The 22,323-nt window shown below is 37.4% G+C and overlaps 1 protein-coding gene across 6 annotated transcripts in view; it reads left to right on the top strand.

Moving 5' to 3' along the window:
* Window positions 1-22,323, top strand: part of LOC149787575 (uncharacterized) — a 106,579-nt gene that overhangs the window by 13,192 nt on the left and 71,064 nt on the right. The window contains exon 1 of one of the 6 annotated variants that reach the window (XM_089973744.1): window positions 11,776-11,957. The exons of 4 other annotated variants lie outside the window; for them this stretch is intronic. Coding sequence is in view for 1 of the 2 variants with exons in the window: in XM_089973739.1 (XP_089829865.1) it covers window positions 12,216-12,326 (111 nt within the window). In the remaining variant the exon portion in view is untranslated. One more of the 6 variants, XM_089973739.1, reaches the window with a different exon arrangement.

Raw genomic sequence — 22,323 nt, 5'->3', positions numbered from 1 at the left:
AGGCCTATTATACTAATGCCAGGCGGCTGCTGAAGCTGACGTAAGCAGTGTACTATATAAAGCCCAATCAGATAGGTTCAGCATTTAAAATATTTTAGACGTTGTGCGAGACAGTTCAAGCTACTGTTACATAAAACTTATTATTTTATCCATTTACGTACAATAAAGAACAGTAATGCCTCGAAAGTGTGTTAATACCGCGGACAATTTTTGCTATATTTGTGGGGAAGTGACATTTGCCAACCAGAAGAAAAGTATCAATTCTCAAGTGAAGAAGGCATATCATCTTTACTTCGGATGCAAGGTTGGTGACCAAGACAAGCCTTGGGCTCCGCATATATGCTGTGCTACATGTACAACACAGCTTTCACAGTGGTTGAATTGCAAAAGGTCATCAATGCCGTTTGCAGTCCCAATGGTGTGGAGAGAGCCAAGCAACCACCTAAATGACTGTTACTTCTGCTTGGTTCCTCCTCTTTCCGGCGGAATAACGAAGCGAAAGAAGTCGAGAATAGTCTACCCAAACATTCCGTCTGCATTGAGACCAGTTCCACATGGTGAGGGACTTCCTATTCCAGAACCTCCAGCAGAATATTCTCTTGATTCATCTGACGAAGACAAAGGTGAGTCGACCTGTTCTTCTCCTGGTCCATCAGCATGCAGTGATCCAGATTTTCACTGTGGTGCATCATCAACCCCACACAGAATAACACAGGAAGAACTAAATGACCTGATTCGTGATTTGGACTTATCAAAGAACAAGGCAGAATTGCTAGGATCAAGACTCCAACAATGGAATCTTCTAGAAGAAGATGTCACAATTACTGCATATCGAAAGCGCCACCAGCAATTGGAGCCTTTCTTCAGAAAGGAAAGTAATCTGATATTCTGTTCCGATATTGAGGGCCTCATGAATGCTTTAAAAATCACTCATGACCCACAAGAATGGAGACTATTTGTGGACTCTTCGAAACTGAGTCTCAAGGCTGTGCTTTTGCACAATGGAAACATTCTTCCATCTATTCCAGTAGCGTATGCTGTCCACATGAAAGAGACATACGATAACTTAAGGCAGCTACTGAATTCCATTGAGTATAACAAGTACAGCTGGCACCTCTGTGGTGATTTGAAGGTAGTTGCCCTTTTAATGGGACTGCAGCAAGGATATACAAAATACATGTGTTTCTTATGCGAGTGGGATAGCCGAGCAAGGGAAATGCACTACATGAGGAAGGAATGGACTCACAGGTAGAATGTAGCCATTGGAGAGAAGAATATCCAACACCCAGCTCTGGTTGAGGCTCAGAAAATCTTGCTACCACCCCTTCACATCAAACTAGGTTTGATGAAGAACTTCGTGAAAGCTATTGACCGGACTTTGCCAGCATTCCGATACCTGCATGAAAAATTCCCTCGACTCAGCGAAGCAAAGATTAAAGAGGGAGTTTTTGTGGGTCCTCAGATTCGAGAGCTTTTCAAAGATGACCGGTTCAACAACTTGCTGGAAGGTGACGCGAAACAAGCATGGAATGCTTTTCGCCTAGTTTCTACAAACTTCCTCGGAAATGTTAGGGCAGAAAACTATAAGGAACTAGTAGAAGACATGTTGATGAAGTATAAGAAACTTGGCTGCAATATGTCTCTAAAGATTCACTTCCTTCATTCCCATTTGGATTTCTTTCCTAGCAACTGTGGTATTGTTAGTGATGAACACGGCGAACGTTTTCATCAAGATATCGCAACAATGGAACAAAGATACCAGGGAAAATGGTCCACTACAATGCTGGCTGACTACTGCTGGACACTCCTCAGAGATGCTCCCGAACAGCTGTACAAGAGACAGGCGAAGAAATCTAAGATGTAGTCAATGACTTGATTTTTTATAGGTAGGCTATTACAGTTGACCTTTTACTATTGGAATGCATTTCGTTATGTAAACATTAATTTCTTGCAGATTACAAAAAAACTAGAGCCAATTTTGCAATTTGACTGTCATATTCGTGTTCAGCACATAAAAATTGATAAGAATTGACTAATTTTATTTCAGTAACATGACTTTTGTAAAAATTTGTTGTCCAGTGTTATCTACCCTGGACCGTCTGTCGGAAGGGTTTAAGATCGCACTCGTATTTTGCAGTTTTTCTTCTTCAGCTGTTAAGATGCATTAATGCTGGAGTCCCACGGTTGTCCATTTTGGGACCCTTATTATTTGACAATCCGATAACAGTTGGTGAAATCTTTGAATGCCATATTCAAATGATACGTGAATGGTCCAGCCGTTGTCTAGGTACATTTAATCCAGATAAGACCGAATCAATGATAATAACACGAAAACGAAACCAGAAGCACCATCCTATATTATGCACGGCCGAAACAAACATGCAAGAGGGTACGCTGCACAAGCCTTATATTAACTAGTGATGCCTTATATTAACTAGTGATGCTTTATATTAACTAGTGATGCCTTATATTAACTAGTGATGCTTTATATTAACTAGTGATATCTTATATTAACTAGTGATGCCTTATATTAACTAGTGATGCCTTATATTAACTAGTGATGTCTTATATTAACTAGTGATGCTTTATATTAACTAGTGATGTCTTATATTAACTAGTGATGTTTTATATTAACTAGTGATGCCTTATATTAACTAGTGATGCTTTATATTAACTAGTGATGTCTTATATTAACTAGTGATGTTTTATATTAACTAGTGATGCCTTATATTAACTAGTGATGCTTTATATTAACTAGTGATGTCTTATATTAACTAGTGATACCTTATATTAACTAGTGATGTCTTATATTAACTAGTGATGCTTTATATTAACTAGTGATGTCTTATATTAACTAGTGATGCTTTATATTAACTAGTGATGCCTTATATTAACTAGTGATGCTTTATATTAACTAGTGATGCCTTATATTAACTAGTGATGCCTCATATTAACTAGTGATGTCTTATATTAATTAGTGATGTCTTATATTAACTAGTGATGCCGCTTGGCACGCATAAATTAAGTACATTTTTGAGAAGCTTTGGATAAATTAAATTGTTTAAAAAAAACTCAGATTAAAACTAGATCGGTTGGGAAAAATGTAGAAATGTTATATTGTTCCAATTATTTACTTCACCAATCACATTTTGTACAATTGTACAATGCATGATAAATAATTAATAGAAAAAAATAAATACAGAGGCAACGAAAATAATAACGGGTGCAACCAAACGTGGATATCCTTGACAACTGTACAATGAAATTAGATGGGAAGTCTAAACTTTTGCCAATCCAAGCATAAACTGCTTCAATTATTTAAATTTACCACGGACTAGCTTGATTCGACCTTTATTTATAAAAAGTTAAACCTACTCCATTCGATCTTTGACCTCAAATGTCTACAACAACCTTGTTCTGTAATTAATTTATATAATCTACAATTCGAATATGAAACTTGTTTCCCATTGAAGTAAGAAACAACCCATCAATATACAGTTTTAAAGCCTCTCTGAACCGCGATATAAAAAGAACAGTCACTTCACGTTACTACTACGCTGGTGATATAATGTCTCAGATCAAGCATGCTAGGCTAAGAACAAACTGTAGCAGTTTAAATTACGATTTATAGACGAATCATATATTTAATAAGAAGTATTACTCTGCGATGAAATTGAGAAACACATTCTTCTGGACTGTTCTCAGTATTCAAATCTTTTGAGATCAAATCCTATACAAGCTTCCATTTGCTCTTAGGATTGCAACATTATTATTTAGCAACCATATCTTAACTTTAGAAAACAACACACACATATTTTAAATGGGCAAACTTATATTAGGATGACCAAGAGATTTAATTGACTGAACTCACAACATTTTGAAACGCAATTAATTAGTTCTTGTTCATTTTATGCTTTGTATGTATTGTCTGTATAACCTTTTGTATTGGCATCAAGATCATTCATGTTATATTTATTTTATTTATTTATTTTTACTGTTGGGGAAACAGTGCTAATAAGTTTATTACTGCCCCCCCCCCCCCATATGCTTGTAATTGCATTTGAGAAAATGTCTCAGATAAATAAGGTTTAAACTAGAATTACATAAAGACATGTAACACGTGATATCAAGATAAAAAACTGCACATACTAAGGGAAAACTGTACTGATTATGTGATAAACTGTAATATGACTGTAGTTTATTATTTGAGTGTGACTGTAGTATATATTTTGTACTGTTGGAATTATAGTTTGCACTGTGTATATTATTTCATTCCGTCAAGGAGAGTTAGTAGTATCAACTGACAGTCTGGCCACATCTATTTTGTCCTTAGATTACAGACCTCTACATTCATATATTTCTCAATTGACAAATGATGCAAAGCAAACTGAACCTCTAAAGCTGCCAAAAACATTTCTTAATATAGGATTTTAGAAACAAAAAGTCTAATTAAGAACATTTTTATGCATCAAAAAAATTTCATCCAAAATATCATCTTGGCACTAGAAATTGACGAAAACAGGAAGTTGCGTAATTTCATGCTTTTATTACATAATGCCCATTAGTGAATATTTTATGCTTGCACGTGTGTATCACAGACACAAATGGAATTAAGAAAGAGTGGTGTATATTTCAAGTTTGAAAACGTGTATGACATACACAAATGAATTAAGAAAAACATGAGACCAGCTATTACAATTCTTGTAATTAATGCAGTTGTCTGCATATATAATGTGTGAATACGTAAAGATTTCTTGCAATGCAACATTCGTTCTTATCAACTGTCAGTATTACACAAGTTCAGCTATGATCATTGTATTTGTTTAGAATACCGCCCAAATTTGTGTATTGTACACTTGTTGTCAAAGGTCAGTTTATGAAAATCTATAAATTTGATGTTCGGTTTAGGTATCGGACCACTAATTATTTTAAAGCCAGAGAACCAGTCTAACGGTGGGGAATAAAAAATAGAGGACTAAATGTTTTGAGAAGCACCATTGACTGGTAAATTGATTAAATTGTTTCCATTACACATTTCATAAACTTCAATCTATGTACTATAGTTGGCAGCAACATACTTACTTTTTTTGCTATCCTATTTTTAATTTCAAACTGACAAAATAGCATATGGACTCTTTGATGCTAAGAGGTACGTGAAAATGATGTGCGGCACGTTTTCAAGGCCGAACATAATTCGCTAACTCTAATGAATGAACGCATGTGTGTTTTGTGTGCCAGTCAAATGAAGAAATTGATTTTATTGTATCAGGAAGAAATAGTTTTGACTTTAATCCGTAGTCTGAAATCATTAAATGTGTCAACTCCAACCCCCGTCTCTCTCTTTAATAGGGTTGCAGGGTTTTTGATTATGGCAATGGAAGGATACTTTTTGTTTAAAACGGCGGGTATGTTAGGTTGGGGTGATGGTTTCCTTTGTTTATAAAGGCATAATAGGGAACTAAGGGAATACAAAGGTTCATTTTTGCTTACAAGGAATTTTAAAATTGTATTGTTTTATACCCCTTTCTTTCAAATTATACCTCAACCTAGTGTTCATAAGTAACCGTGGTTGCTGGTCAGTCTAACAAGGGTGTAGCGTAGTAGGTGTAGTGGTATTGGTATTTATAGTATTGAGTGGTGGGTAATGGATAGTAGGTCGCTCTGTGTTGATCAGCCAAAGTGCGTGTTAAACTTTGGGTGTTTTTTGTTAACATTATGTTACCTGTTAAAGGCTAGAGAGTCTCACGTATGTTAAACCTGTGGCACAATGTTCATTCTAAAGGTTAGAGGTCTATCTCCGAGCTACATTCCTCTTTGATTCCAGAGATCTTCCACCATGTTACATTTCCGTTTGGATTCAGAGTGCCATTCGAATGTTAAATTACCATTAGACCCAAGGCAGACCCACGCATGATACACTCGTGATATTTTTAATATAGAATTTCTAATCTTGATGTTATAATTCTACAGAGCGGCAAACATCTGACTTAATAAAGGATTTCCAATCTTGACGCTCAAGTGTTAATCCTATGGACATGTATTTAAAATATTATTTCCACCTGTCCCCAGAGCCCTCAAAATAGGGGTAAAAAGCCTGATTTAAGATGGAATTTCCCATCTTGACTCCAGAGTGCCACAAAGATGGAAGCAAACACACTTAACGTATGATTTCTCATCTTGTCGCTCAATTGACATCCGACACTACTCTCGTCTGGATCTAATTACCAGCCTAGAAAAGAAGGATCTCATCCATTCTCAGAACTTCGCGAAGGTATGAATGAATTTCCTCAAAATGCTGGGATACTCTGTATTAGCTTAGACAGAATCACGAAGATTATGTTCCTTATATTGGGTCTTTTGGCCAAGAGTTCGTTGTCGATCGGTATTCGAGTGAGGTTGCCAACTTCCTCCATTGCCCATGCCAGCAGGCAATATACTTCCAAAAATTAATTTACAAAGTGGAGAATCTTTTATCAATGCAGATGAAAACGCTTTGATCTTATCTGTTTCTCTTTAATCACAGTTGCATATCTTTGTCTCTTCCCTTTCGAGGCGCAACAGGATGGTTAGGGTTAGAATTTAGTGAATGCAGTGTAAGCAATTTCGTCATTGAGATGTTTATTTATAATGTCACTGAACCATAAATGAATCAGATACACGCACGTGAATTTACTTCGTTAGATATTAAATCATTTCATCAAAACTACAGTACAAGATTATTATTATAATACACAAGTTAATTCTTTAATCTGTATCCTACAGTATAATTTCACTGAATTATAAGAACTTGAACCTTTTCTCACTTTCTCTGAATTACGAAGAACTGACAGATTTTGCACCCTCGACGAGTTTGTAAACGTCATTATTGTAGCGTTAGTGACAGCAAACGCGCGTTTAAAATTGTACGATATCTTATAAATTTTAGGTGATCGAGTCCTTTATTGTACTCAGAGTTTTACTAGCGGTGGCTTTAGATATTACCAATATAGAGACCGACATGGAGAAATTTATACCAAGTGCAAAGTTAAAGGACTGACATCAAACTATCCTTCAGGTCATTTAGTTTAGCTTTGATGTCTCGAGAGAAGCTCTACAGCCCAGACAAGACCAATGCTTTCGTGTGAAAACTGTTGAACGACATAAAATCAAACTAACGTCAGTCTGCCTTTGGAAACAGTGTATCAAATCGCCCACCAGAAACAAGAGCGACTTCCAGACAACAACACTTTATCATACAGACACGCCCATCTCAAGCATACAATTTTTTAAAGGCAAACTCTTCATTGCGAATACAAACGCAGACCTAGAAGATGAAGGTGACAACACAGCAGCAGGATGACGGGTCAACTATGGACTACAAGCTCAAATTTGAATACAACACACTTTGAGAAATAATGATAAATTCGACACAGCAAAAAAGTGAGGGGTCCTCTGATGGCTCCAAGTTCAGTGAGATGCTGTACCTTTGAGAACAGAGTGATTCCGTTCCCTGCGACATCAGTAATGCAGTACGACCTTGCCGCTCCTGTACCATCGAAAGCGATGCTGTTCACGTACCTTACCACTCTACTAGCGAAAGCGATGCAGCACGACCTTTCGGCTTTACTAGAAAAATGATGTCGTAATTTGGATGTCAAAAGTGTTGATCAGTACTTCTCTAAAGACAAAAAAGTATCACTCTTATCCACGCTTAATGCTTGCCAAGAAGAACGTGTGGCTTGTGATGCACACCAACAGATTCACAACAGAATGATGTACATGAATGGAAAAGTCTTGTCTTTAGTACTTGGTTACAAGTGGTGGATCTTTATGTTAAAGTCCTGTACAGAATTTGACTTAGAGTCAGTGAAAGAAAACCCAGAAGTAAAAATCGAATTAGAGACAACGTTAGAAAAGTGGTAGAAGAATACGAAACACCCAACTTAGAGGAACAAATATTGCAAACCCACGAGAGTAGCAGTAGTAGCAGTACTGTACGGATAAAACAGAATGAGGACGAAATAACATTAGACACAAATCACAATTGTTTGATTGTCCTCCACAACGTATCGTGTGGTGTTACAAAGATTGGCAATCATTTTACGCATTACTCGAAGAAAGTCAAGTACAATCTATTTAATTTGTAGAAGCCATTTCCCCTGAAGACAATGGGATCGTGTTTGACTTTAGTCAGACAAATCTTTATATCTTCGATGACATGTTAGGAAAAGACAAAGAAATGACACTTTGGTTTGAACTAAAAGGACTATTGTATGCTATTATTATTTACATTACTCAACATTTCCTCAACATAGAAAAACACATTGTACCAAATGTCTCCATGCCCATTATATTGTTTAAATGTCCAAAAGATAAACCTCAAGTTCAACTGCTTTCCAAACAGGAAGGCCTTGGTTGACTTATGCATATGACGATGCCACCGAAAATCTCCATGTGTATTTTACTCATCGATTTAAACCCTACTGCTATTGATTGTTGGAGATTTCGCACTGATTTGTTTCAAAATTGGTGCCAAGAAGGAGATCATGTCATTTACATTCTGTGTGCAGTCTCTCTGCAAAAATCTGTTTAGAAACATATCTCACTTATTTCTAACAGTATTCGATATGACATCAATCGAATCTCGACCTCCTGCCAAACTGATTCGTGTACTCTATCTTATCAGGAGCGAGAGAGAGAAAAAAAATACGCAAGTAAGCAACATTTGTGAGAAGCGAGTCTCACAGAAATGTAAACATGTTTTTTAATACCATGTCAGTTACTACAAGGTATGATTCATATACCACATACTATTTTATATATAAAATGATATGAAGCAGCGAGAACGCACATGTACCCCAGAGAACCATCTCGAGCGGTGATAGTTTCTCGTGCCACGTCTACTTATTCTACGTTCATTGTGATTTCTGCCAAACCTAATTTAACACCAGTGATTCCTAATTTAATTTTCTAGGGCAGTCTGGCGACAAGATGAGTGCTAATGATAATTTCCCACTGACCCCAGACAGGCTCACAACGCAAACCTATGGACAATTTTAACATAGGATTTCCCCTTGTCCCCAGCGAGGTCCACAATAAAAACCTGCTAGCTAATGTTAATTTGTTTGTCCCCCTACATTACTAACGTGTCTATTATAACGATTGGTTATTGAGAATTAAGAGATAATGTGAAATAATATGCATTCGTTTTAAATCCTTGCAAGTAATAATTATGTTTTCGTGGAAACTCGAAGTGAATACAAATAATAAGACTAATAGCCTATATCAGGTCCGATCACGAACCGAGGTGGGATTAAAAATGGACAACTCTATTTACTAATTTTCTCTTCCATGAATTTATCGCGTTAGAACTGTTTGCCTTTGCTGTTTGCCGGTAAGAAACAAGCATTCAGACTCTTATTATGGGTATGTTCATTTATTTCATTATTAAATTATTAAATTCCACGATATCTCAAGAGGATAGAAATTTGGGAAATTATATCTACGGGGAAGTAATCAAGTTTAGTAATATTATACGCTTTTATATTATTATTATTATTATTATTATTACCTTCGCTATTACTTTCTGTCTTTTCTCATCTCCATTTCGTTGTTTAATTGTCTATCATATTTCATGAATATTCTTTTGATGCGAAAAGAAAGGGATTTTGAATACTGCTTATATACTGATTACACTTTCATGTCGTGTCACGAAAAAGCTCGTATTTAAGTATACACATTTTCTTGAACAAACATATCCTGGTGCATGACATAGGGTACTTGATGTAAAAATGAACATACATAAATAATGTGCATGTATATTATTGTGCGTGTATATTATTCATGTACGAATATGCATGTTGACGTGAGTATTTATATGTAAGGATATATATTGATTTGTACTGATTGAATCTTTGTTGTATGGTATAGATTTTTGCTATTTGTGCATATGACATGTGCACTATAAATTCCTGTTCCAGACTTAAAGGTATATATATTGTTTCATTTTTTAGTTTATATTTTTATGGGCATTTTTGACGACTCGGTCTAAGATCCAACGCAACATAGAATAGTTGTAATATATTGTAAACAACTGATCTTAGTGATTAACAGCAGCCTCTTATAATTTCTTGGCAAATTTCAAATTTTTACAGAAAACTAAGTCGTAATATTCATATATAAAAGAAAATATATAAAAATCTTTCTGAAATAATGAAATTGTTTCTGTATTTGTTTGACGTTTCCATACAATGTTCACGATGACAGACTTATAAACTGAACAGAATCAAGTAGAGATTTTGTGTTTTCAAAATTCACGTCCAGGCAGATCAAATAAAAATCAAATTGAATGTGGGTTTTTTTGTTGTTGTTTCAAATGACTTTTTTCTTCGTTTTATTTCTTCAGATTACAGATTTATTTTTTGAAACGTTGCAAAACAAATAAAAAAGTTACAGTTCCTATGAGGTCGATTGCACCAATAAGCAATTGAATCTGTAAAACTTCAAATATCATTGAACCATACACATTTCCAGACTAATATCAATTTAGTTCAATAGTTTACTCTCATAAGCACATACATACTCATGCAGATGCTACTAATTCAACAGGTATACTTACGTATAAACACTTCGAAATATTAAATTACGTCGTTTGCATATAAAATGAAACAGCATGTGACATGATATGCCTTCATATACCGTATAAAACATCATGCAACTATTTCTAGTTGAGACAGATAGGCACTATGAGATATACAACATATCACGCACACATGTGTAACAAAATAGACACATATGTTGTATACAACATATCACGCACACATGTGTAACAAAATAGACACATATGTCGTATACAACATATCACGCACACATGTGTAACAAAATAGACACATATGTCGTATACAACATATCATGCACACATGTGTAACAAAATAGACACATATGTCGTATACAACATATCATGCACACATGTGTAACAAAATAGACACATGTCGTATACAACATATCACGCACACATGTGTAACAAAATAGACACATATGCCGTATATAACATATCATGCACACATGTGTAACAAAAAAGACACACACATATATTTTAAAACATATAATGCACAAATGTGTAACAAAATAGACACATATGTTGTATACAACATATCATGCATACGTGTGTAACAAAATAGACACATATATGTCGAATGAAACGTAGCATACACACATGTGTAACAAAATAGACACTCAGATATCATACATCTATTTTCGACAGCCCATATGTCATTATATTAATGTATTGATTGATATTTTTTTAATTAAAGAAATGGTAAGAAATGAGAACATTTTGAGGCAATATACGAAGTATAAAATAGCCATACTTTAAACATCTTGTCATCTAACGAAGAAAATACAATATAAGTATGTTAATTAATATAATTTACATCCTTTTTTATGCTAGTGGTGACCAAATCACTTGATACAAAAGTCAAAATGTTTGAGCTGGCAGTGATTCGGGTCAATAGAGAAATCTTCATGGTAAGTTTTGGAATCTCTAGTACAAAAGTTACTAAACTAACTTCAGCTATGGGGGCAAGATTTATAACAAGGGGTTGATTTACATTTCCGCCCCTGAAAATCACAGCTATATGAGAAATGGAAAGTGTTCAAACTATACATTTATTTTCCTATCGAAGCTTATCACTAGTGTACTGATTGATAATACGCGGAATAAATACAGTAAGATCTTATTATACGTTTAACTCCTTAGACCGACACTGCATTCCATTCACAGCGTGTTGTTGAGACGAACATATTGAGGAAATCTCACTATTATTGCATGTATGAATGCGTATTGAATAGGCAAGTGAAATATGATTCGTAATACTGCATGAAGTATTACTTATATTTGTGATTTATTATTGATCGTGTTTAAAGCAAAATGGTTATCGGCCGCTAAAAATCGAAACGAGGAACGGAATCCTACTGAGGTGAATAAGTGGATTCTTTAATATAAACTTTCTATTCAACGTGATTAAGGATTATTATTTAATTGCCAAAGAAATTGTCTCAGATATATAAGATTTGTGATGTTGCAGAACCCGGTGTAAGTTTGTGCTGCTCGCATCAAAATAACCACGAGATTGCATGCCCTATTTGTGTGAAAAATATTTATCGGAATAGCCAAGGACAGAGTGTTAAGTTCATTTATTAGAGGATGAGGGACAAATAACATCAAAGGATTAAATATGGCCAGTCGAATGGTCTGGAATTTTAGAAATCTAACCGAGCTTCATGATGCAGCTAACGGTTGGCTTCGCCAAGCCATGCTTAATGAACGTAGCAAAAGATGGAGGAAGGTATCATATGTTACGTGTTCTTTTTCTGTCTTTAAATCTATATTTAGATAGCGACATTTTGATGTATACCTCAATCTCTACCACTTCATGTGATTACCAAAATATATAAGCGTAGGAAGAGGTTGGAGCGGTGTGTATACATAGTTTTCAGATGATATTTTCTCACTTTGAATTGTACAGATTTTTACAACCTTTTAAAAAGAATTATTATCATGTCTGAATCTTATTTGTATTTTATTTGTTATTTTTGAAAGCTAAAACGACGTATGCAGTTTTCTTTAAATAATATCCCTTTCATTTTGTGGCTATTGATTGGTGAGAAACCAATACAGTTTATTTCCTCCACGTATTTATTATATATATATATATATATATATATATATATATATATATATATATATATATATATATATATATATACGCATGTATAATGCAATATTGTTTAGCTTCTCGAGGAATGAATGGACGTTCAAATCTGGTTGACATTTTAAAATCTATTTTACAAGGCGTTATGTATATATATATAGAGATTTCATGTGACCATTAACCTTTTATATCATTAAAGGACAAATAAATCCCATACATTTAAGAATAAAGTTCAAAGCGCACGTGTACATTTTTAATGTTTTGAGGTAGGGAGATGAGAATATCTTTGAATAATTTTTGACTTTGTATCTTTTAGTGAAGATTTAAAAACTAGCCAAAAATGTATCTTCTCTTGGAACTGTAACACATTTGTTTTATCTATTAGCGGTTACTATAATGAACTCCGTTTATTCGTATCAGTTTAATTAATTGATATGTACAGTTTCTGATATTCTCTTTTAATGACCCAAATATGGTATAATTACCAAAATAGGGTACTTGAAGCATGTACTTTGCTGCAGTTAATATCTCTAAGTTTATTTGACAATATACCAAGCTTGAAAAAAGCACTAAATCCACATAATATCTCATAAATTTAATAACAGAGGATTCCGTTGAAAAGAAATGTTGGTTGAAAGTTCCTAGCTGTTGTCGGCTCTCAACTGTACAGTTCACTTGAAAGCCTTTACTTAACTCAGTTGTGCAATGCTTTACACCGGTCACAAACGAGACGTATTTGCGTAAGTTATGTAATTAGTTCACTGATGGTACCTTAATAAGTTATATTCTCGAACGGATAAGACGCCCGTTTATTTGTGTCCAGATCCTTAACTATGATAAAACTTGCAGGGCTTTGAAGTGACCGCCATTGGTTCGAAAGTCAAAAGCTTTATAATCTATATGTGGCCTCTTCTCTTGTGCATTTTATGGGCATGTCTTTTGAAAAGTCAAAGTGAATTTGGAAAAGAATGTTTTGAGTGAGGCTTGCCTTGATTTTGGCTTTGCCATTAATCTATTTTTCCCCGTTCCCATGCCTAAATTATATTCAAAACAGGGTTGTACTCCCCTCCCCAAGCATTATACATTTTGACTGGTTTCCTAGCCGTTTTTATTTTAAGTGTGGTACTTTCCACGGATCTAAATATTCTTTATCTTGTCTTGTATCTACGTTTTATGTTGCATTTATTGTATGTTTGTGTCCCTTCAGTTTCCATACTTGTAACGAACTGGCATTGTCTCGGATCAAATTTAATATAAGCTACTTACGTATCATTCATATATGTAAAAAAGCAACAAGTCTTACAAGGAATGATACAAATATTTCCTTTTTGTACAAAGTGTCTGCATACTATTTTTGTTGTTGTTGTAATTACAGTTATTAGTATTCTACATAGTGCCCCCTTTTGGTTTGCGCAGTGATGCGATATTTCTACAGTGATAACCCCTATTCGGGAATTCCATTGAAGTTTAGTTCGCGTGAAGCCATGGTAACATAGCCTTCCACCATCCACACTTCCCTTGCTTAAAGGGGTAGACTCGATGTTATTTTCTATTTACATCCAGATTTGTTACCTATTTATTCATATCATTGTTAATTTAATCTCTTCGCCATTAAGACGTGTTGACATCATTTATGTAATTAGTCTTGTTACTGTGTCTTGATAAATTGCGTTCATTAAGGAGTAATACGACACTTGGTAACTGAATGTGAATTCATTGTACACAGACCCACCCCCAGCCTGAGACCGTACAATGTTAACAGCTTTCGATAAACACTAAAGATCAATTCTTAAGTTAAACTGATATGAATGTTTGACTAACTTTGTTGATTTTGTGCTTCAGAATAAATATATTTATGCAAACATCAGGATTTGAAGTAGATCTAAGTGGAGTCTTGATAACATAAAAACTGACTACTCGAACAGGCCGTGACATCGAGTCTTCAAATGGTAATATTTATTTTGTAATTGACGTTTTCCGATAAGAGTTATATTATTCTTCTTAAGCACCTAAAACGAGCCATTACTATCCACGTACCAAATTGAATCGGGAATGTATGTATGTGTGTGTGTTTTGAGAGAGAGAGAGAGAATCTCGCATTGCTGAATAAAAATAGAGGTGGTTTGTGCATGAAGCTGCCAGTTGATTTCCGCTGTCTATCGATTGTGGGTTTTTCTGGGGCACATTCAGCCTTCGCTTCTTACTTTTTTCCATCCCTTTTATTTTTTATGCATTTTTTAATACTTTTTTTTTTTTTGGAGGGGGAGCGTTTATAGCCGAGTGAGTGCATGTACTATTGCACTAGGTAATATATGTCAGCCTTTCCGCATGTAACAAATTACCATGCTCTCTAACCCTGTTCGATAGTACTTGCACTAGGTAATATATGTCAGCCTTTCCGCATGTAACAAATTACCATGCTCTCTAACCCTGTTCGATAGTACTATTTACCCTCAAGTAATTATCCTTAGGATTCCAGAGATTAGTGTTTCACCCTGTTTGTTATGAACGTACAGCCTGCAGATTAGATAGTCTTGTTAGTCAGGCCATTTCAACAAGCAGCAGAGGGGGCGAATCCGACAACTTTTTAGACAAAATTTGATTGAGGCTTTAAAACGACAAATAGAGCCTTCCTTCGAAATCTCACTTTTCGAACAAAAAAAAAATAAAGTCTCCGTTTGGCAAATGGAGCCTTAGCGTTTTTTACTCGAAAACGCTATATTTCGCCACAACATCTCGTTGGTGTTTTCCCGTGGTAATCATCGGGCGTCCCGCGTCGATGTCATCGCCCCCTCTGCTGCTATGATCTTACAAACAGAGTGATCACTAACTCCTCCTCTTGTAGATCAATTAGGTTATTTGACTGATCGGTAAGTCTAAAATTAATTCTCGTTAAAAACCGATCATGGCATCGCATATAGACCGGATTAATCGGACTCTCAACGATTAAAAATCCCGGAGGGGCTGTTGGTGAAAACGAATAAAGGATATATCCCTGTTGAGCCTGATTTGATTGCTTGGTATCCACCTGGTAACTCCCTTCAATAACATCACACACTAGATTAATCGCTATCACCGATGCAATATTTACGTTGTATGGAGCAATATGCCTACCACCATCTTCGTTATCGTGTCTGAGGATAGTTGATGGGGGGGCGTCCGCGGGTGGATTCTTAGGCCATCCTAGTATGGTTCTTATTGAACTGTTATAAATATCAACCATATACCCCGGTGTGCTTATTTCAATCGTCGATGATAACGTCGGTTCATGAACCGTAATAGCGATTTTTGATTCTTTTCCTGTGATCGATTTTATCCTGCGTTGAAATTCTTTATTGATTTGCTCTATTTGGTATGACCCAGTTGGTATTGTAACCTCCTCCCAGTCTGGGGTCCCATCGGGTTTATTTTTTCGTGCAAAAACCAGCGAGTTATTAGGTTGTTGTCCGTTAAATGCGTCCGCTCGAATATTAGGCCAACTGTGATATACTCGCAATTTTGCCAGCGCTATTTCCTTCACTGGAACCGGCGACGGGAAGTTCACACTGAATTCGGGTTTCGTTGACGTTATTGATATCATATTTGTTTGTACCGGAGTGGTGTTCTCCGCGATCCGCTGAAGTAATTGAAACCCTTCGGGGTTCAGCGACATTATTATTATTCGTTGTTTTTAGTGTCTAATTTCAACAACCAGGTGGTTCCGGCTTCCAGTTGAAAATCCTCGATTTTTGACATCGCGGAGCTATACAACTGGACCATCGTGGAGAATTCAACATCGGATACGAACAAATTATCAATCGATAATGAGATCAACCCGGATAATTTCGAGTACGCGTCGGATACTATTTGATGTTTTACTGTATACTCGTCGAGTTTTTTCTGAAAACACGATGATATCTTTTTAGTGATTGCGTTGGCGACTCCAGCAATTGTTGTCATCGCGGAGATAGCGATTGGAACAGCGATCGGGGCTATCGTGGTCACCGTGGATAAAATAACACCGGCGCCAGCTACTATACCCGACACCGAGTACACGACCGCGTCGATGGTGGTTATTTTTCGGCGGTATTTTTTTATTTTTGCACGGTATTGTTCGGAAAGCGTTTTTAAGTTCGCGGAGAATTCTTTTGCGGTATCGAATCGATATTGATGTGACGTCGGTGATACCTCTGATTCAATTACCCTGGTGGTCATTTTATTCTAAAAGAGCTAGTGTTTTTAATTACTTAGATTCGCTACAAATTCCACATACCATGTGATGTTTGCCTGGGCTAAATTTCCATCAACGGCATAAATTGTAAACTGTTCAGTTGCGTTCTTGTCTATAATTGTTGATATTGTATTGTTAAACCCGGATGAACTCGACGATAATATATTAAACTGCATCATTGAAACCAGTGTCAATCGATAAATGCCCTTAACAGTTGCGGTAGTATTTACTGTATTCTGTGTAGGAGTCCAATCGAATGATCCATGCCGAATTGTGTATACTGTGTTGATGATGTTCTCATGAGGAATTTTTATTTTTTCGAATTGCTCTGCTACTCTCGGTAGTCCGTCTTTAATCGCTTCAACATCAGTTCCGATTATTTCTATTCTCCGCAAATTCGCGTCTATATTATTCTTGTTCGCTGCAACCCTAGTAATGAGTATATCTATTTCCTGTATATGCGCGTCCACATTTTTTTTGTTCGCTGCAACCTTAGTAATGAGTGTATCTATTTCCCGTGTATGCGCGTCCACATCTTTTTTGTTCGCTGCAACCTTAGTAATGAGTGTATCTATTTCCCGTGTATGCGCGTCCACATCTTTTTTGTTCGCTGCAACCTTAGTAATGAGTGTATCTATTTCCCGTGTATGCGCGTCCACATCTTTTTTGTTCGCTGCAACATCAGTTTTGACTGTTTCTATTCTCCATTCATGCGCGTCTATATTATTCTTGTTCGCCACAATATCAGTTTTGATCGTTCCTATTCTCTGTTCATGCACGTCTATACTTTTTTTATTCGCTACAATATCAGTTTTGATCGTTTCTATTTCCCCTGTATGCGCGTCTATATTTCTTTTGTTCGCTGCAACATCAAGTTCGATTGTTTCTATTTCCCCTGTATGCGCGTCTATATTCCTTTTGTTCGATGCAACATCAGTTTTGATTGTTTTTATTTCCTGTCCATACACGTCTATATTTCTTTTGCTCGTTGCAACATCAGTTTTGATCGTTCCTATTTCCCCTCTATACACGTCTACACCCTTTTTGTTCGCTTCAATATCAGCTCTGATTGTCATTATGTCCTGTGTATGCGCGCTCATATTATTTATGATCATTGTAACATCAGTTTTGATTGTTTCTATTTTCCGTCCATGCGAGTCTACATTATTTATGATCGTTGCAACATTAGCGCCGATTATTTCTATTTCCCGTTCATGCGCGTCTACACTCTTTTTGTTTGTTGCAACATCAGTTTTGATTGTTTTTATTTCCTGTCCATACGCAGTGATATCATTTATAGTTGTTGTAATCTCATCCAGCTTGGTATTTTTTTTACCAAAGAATTTATCAAAGTTGTCATCGATCCTGTTAACATTTTTTCGCAACGTGTAAAATTGGCCCGACAGCGTTGCAAAATCCAAAATAGTATTCCTTATTGTTGTAATATTCGGTTCGGTTACCGTCGGGGTCCCGAAAAAACTAGCGGTAGTGAGCTGTATATCGGTGATAGATTTTTTCACCTCGGTGGCAGATTTTTTCACCTGCGCGTCGAGTTCGGTCACCGATCTATCCAACCTTATAAAACCGTCTTTGACTAATGTTACCGCCGATATATGTTCACCCGGTTTGAGTCGTCCGTCGCCGGTATACAGCGCGATAGTGCCCTCGGCGGCGTCACGCTGTCGTGTTAAAACGTCATCCAGGGACACATTACCGGATTTCAATTTACCCTGGCGGTCTTGAAATACAACTATTTCGCCTGGGTCAACACTGGTTAAATTCAACGTATCGGCGATTTCATCCTCGATTAGTTTTTTTATGTCATCGGTGGCGAGCGTTTCCGTGGATTCCTTCAGCGCCGAAACCGGTCGTCCCCAAATATCAATCATCGTTATTGTAAAAAAAACGGCGTTTCTAATTAACCCGCCGGGCCTCTACGACCCCACTAGTGTATTCGTTTACAACTACATGAGGTGGTTTTCGCGATGATGAAATCGCCGCAAGTACGTTTAATACCTCACGGCCACATATCGGTGGGTCACTTAATCGCTGTGTTGGCAACGTGGAATAAAACGCCCGGGCTGAACACGCCCGGATATACCGCATAAACTCTTTTGGCGGAGCTAACCCGTATGAATCAAAATAGACGATCGCACGCGGATCAATCGCGTATGCAACCCAATGAGTTCCCGCTCCGGAGGACCCATCGAGGTTAATTATGCCGGTTTCAATATTCCTTGGTGCCGCCGGTAATTGATCCCTCATAAAAACACCTCTGAAGTTTTTTATCGCTAGCGCGTTTGCGGCGTCTATTAAATCAAAATTAGACATGGGGGTCATTAAACGGTCCCCGGTAGTCTTAGACCCTTTCCCGAGTACCATGAATACGGGGTTCCCGGTAGTCTTAGACCCTTTCCGGCCACGGATCGTTTTTTTTTATAGCCTTTCCCGGTTGCCTTCTTCAATGCCATCCCCGCCGCGGTACCAACGGCTCCTAACGCCGCCGCCTTCGCCACTGCTGGTGCGGCCGCGGCAATCAACGCTGGAATCGCAGCTAACAACGGAAATATCCCGCCGGTCTTTTCCATGTTTTTAATCGCTGCGGCCGAAAAATCTATTTGAACACCCTTTTTATTCTTCATCGCATTATTGAAATGTTTTATTTGACGCGCCGTCAACGATATCTTATGATTACCACCCGCCATCTGTGACGGCTTCAGCGTTATTGTGGTCCCGCACTGTTTAGCCGACTTTGATCGTAATTTCTTGACTTGACCATCAGTCAACTCTACACTGACGACACTATACGACATTTTATTGTAAACGTGTTTGTGCTTTCAATTACATGTTTTCCACTGGCGCATCAACGATTCTCATTCGTCCACCAACACCTTCTAGCAGCATTGATTTATCGCTGAGGATGACAGCAACCGCTCTATAATTAACACCACCCGGGGCTATACGAGCTCGGAAGTGTATATCAACGACGGACTGTCTCGTTAAATCAAGATGTTCCAACGAAAAGTAATAAATCGGATACAGGTTTTTAAAATCAAGTTGTGATATTTGCAAACCAGTGTCGACGTTTTGATCACGACCCATGTATGACAGCAATCGATGATACACACGTGCGACATGGTTGTCGCCGTAATTAAGCTGTATATCCTCGGATGGTTCCTGTTGTCCGTTTATTCTCAGCGAAACATCCCTGACTCCTAATTTATCAAATATCATATGGCTGCGTTCTTGACTGCCCAATCGTTCCCTATTCTGTAGCGCTATAAAAATATGACGCGGGGCTGAAACACCCTGTTTTGATGCCAGGTGCCATGTAAACGTATCGGCGACGTTATCCTCTTTAGCATCAGTTGTTACCGCTAGCCAACTCAACAACGATTTTCCTCCCTGTTCCATAAATGCTAACAATCGTGCTTCCGTGGTAACTGATGGAGTCAGCACCGGCATCCACAATGCCATTTTAGTTAAAATGACTTTACCGGCAGCGACGCCAGCAGCATGCCATATTGCATTGTTATCATCGCCCCTTCGCGTCAGCGCGATTGTATGCTTAGCCCCATAGATAACCCTCCTGACATTTCTGCAGAATCCAAATATGTGATGGAGTGGAATCGCGCATGAAAACTGTCGGCGTGGTCTTTGCAACATTGTTACTCGTGCTGCGAATCCCATATTGTAATTATCGTTAAGACTTTTTATAACAGTGAAATTAGCGTCTGGTCTTGCTCTGCGGTCTGGGTTATTTGCTTCAACCTGGTCAACTGCGGTATTTTTTTCCACTAGCACGTTAACGTACTGAAAATGGTCGGCGTTATCGGTGGAGTCCTTCGCAAACATCATAGATGGGCCCGTCGATCTCGTATAATCGTCCGAGTATCTCGCTAACCCAATTATCGTCGTTGCAACATCAACCTCGCGTTCTATTGATTCAATTTCTCGCCCGTCAATAAGATATCTGGCGCTCTCAAATAACGCCATGATACCGTTGTTAACGAAGCCAACTCGAACACGATCGTTATCTGCGTATGGTGCATTATCGGCGGCATTTGTCACGAGTTCTCCCTCAATTTCGATAAACGCTTCACATGGCAGAAAGTATCTACTGGTATCTTGGACTTGAAGTTCAATTCGCGATCGTAGGTCGGGTTGCGCTGCATAATAAGAATAATATTGATAATCACGGACAGAATCATCCCTGCGCACTGGGGCATCCATATCAAACGCGGGATCAGCGGTTCGCGCAAACATTCTATTATTTATCATGTTGATGTTTTCAATTGCGATTTTCTTTGAATTCTGTTTAAGACCACTCCCCCGCTATTGTGTTCATGGGCGCGTTGGTGGATGACTGAGCCGCCAACGACTCTAGTTTTTCTTCCACGGCGTTATTTATTACTTTACTGACATTTGCAGGCATCACCGTCGTTGATGGCATCACCGGTGGTTTCTGTTTTTTTCTTGAAAATCTTTTGGATTTCACCAACGACATTAGTTTGTCCTTTGCTGCAGAAAGCGCCTTTCCGGCAACATCTCCAATGGCACTAATACCCTTATCACGAATAACATCAATAGCCTTCATTCCTAATTGTTTGGCTAACGGCGCTACTTTTGGAGCCATTCTTGTAAATAACCCCGCAATGGTGCTACCAAGACCATCTCCATAGTACGCGCGGTAAACAGGCAATCGCGAGTTTACCACGTAGACGAGTACTGGTTTATCATGGTTGTAGTGTATGATCATCCTTATTAAAAACACCAGTTTTCCAATTAATCATCCACGAGTTCGTCTATGAGCGTTCGATATGAATTAATGTCTATGATACCACCTGCAAATAACCGCTTGCAAATATCAGCGGCCTCATTGATTATTTCCGTAGAGTTATTTCCGGCTCGTTTTCCTCCGATTAGTACCTCTAGCCGTGATATATCACTGAGAACACTACCAGGACAGGTAACACTAGCGTTTTCAACTAGACCACTACCACTTGGATACCCCTCTCCGCTTGTTTTTTTAGAACCAGCTTTTTTTTGACGTTTTTCTCGGACTTCTCCTTTTTGTTGTTGTAGTAGTATATCATAATCATCAATTCCCTTTCTAAATTCTTTATATCCCAATTCTTTTGTATCCAAGCGATCAACCCCTTTATTCGTTTTATACAACCAATTAACCCAGTCATCTCGTTTTATATTACTGTTTTTATACTCGTCTTTTAAAAAGTCTTTTCTTGAATGATAGCTTTGAGCGGCAAAATTACCAAAAAACCTATACTCGTCGGATTTCAGTAATTGAGGTTGTTTTATTTGTGCTATAGCCCCTTCAGTGAGTTTATCTATAAAGGGGACTCCTTTTTGAGTGGAAATTTTTTGAAGTTCACCAACATCACCCTGTTCAGAATCATCAAT

The sequence above is a fragment of the Sinohyriopsis cumingii genome, chromosome 11 (assembly GCF_028554795.1).
Source record: "Sinohyriopsis cumingii isolate HCF-2022 chromosome 11, ASM2855479v2, whole genome shotgun sequence".
NCBI lineage: Eukaryota > Metazoa > Mollusca > Bivalvia > Unionida > Unionidae > Sinohyriopsis > Sinohyriopsis cumingii.
This window is presented reverse-complemented; position numbering and strand designations above follow the sequence as displayed.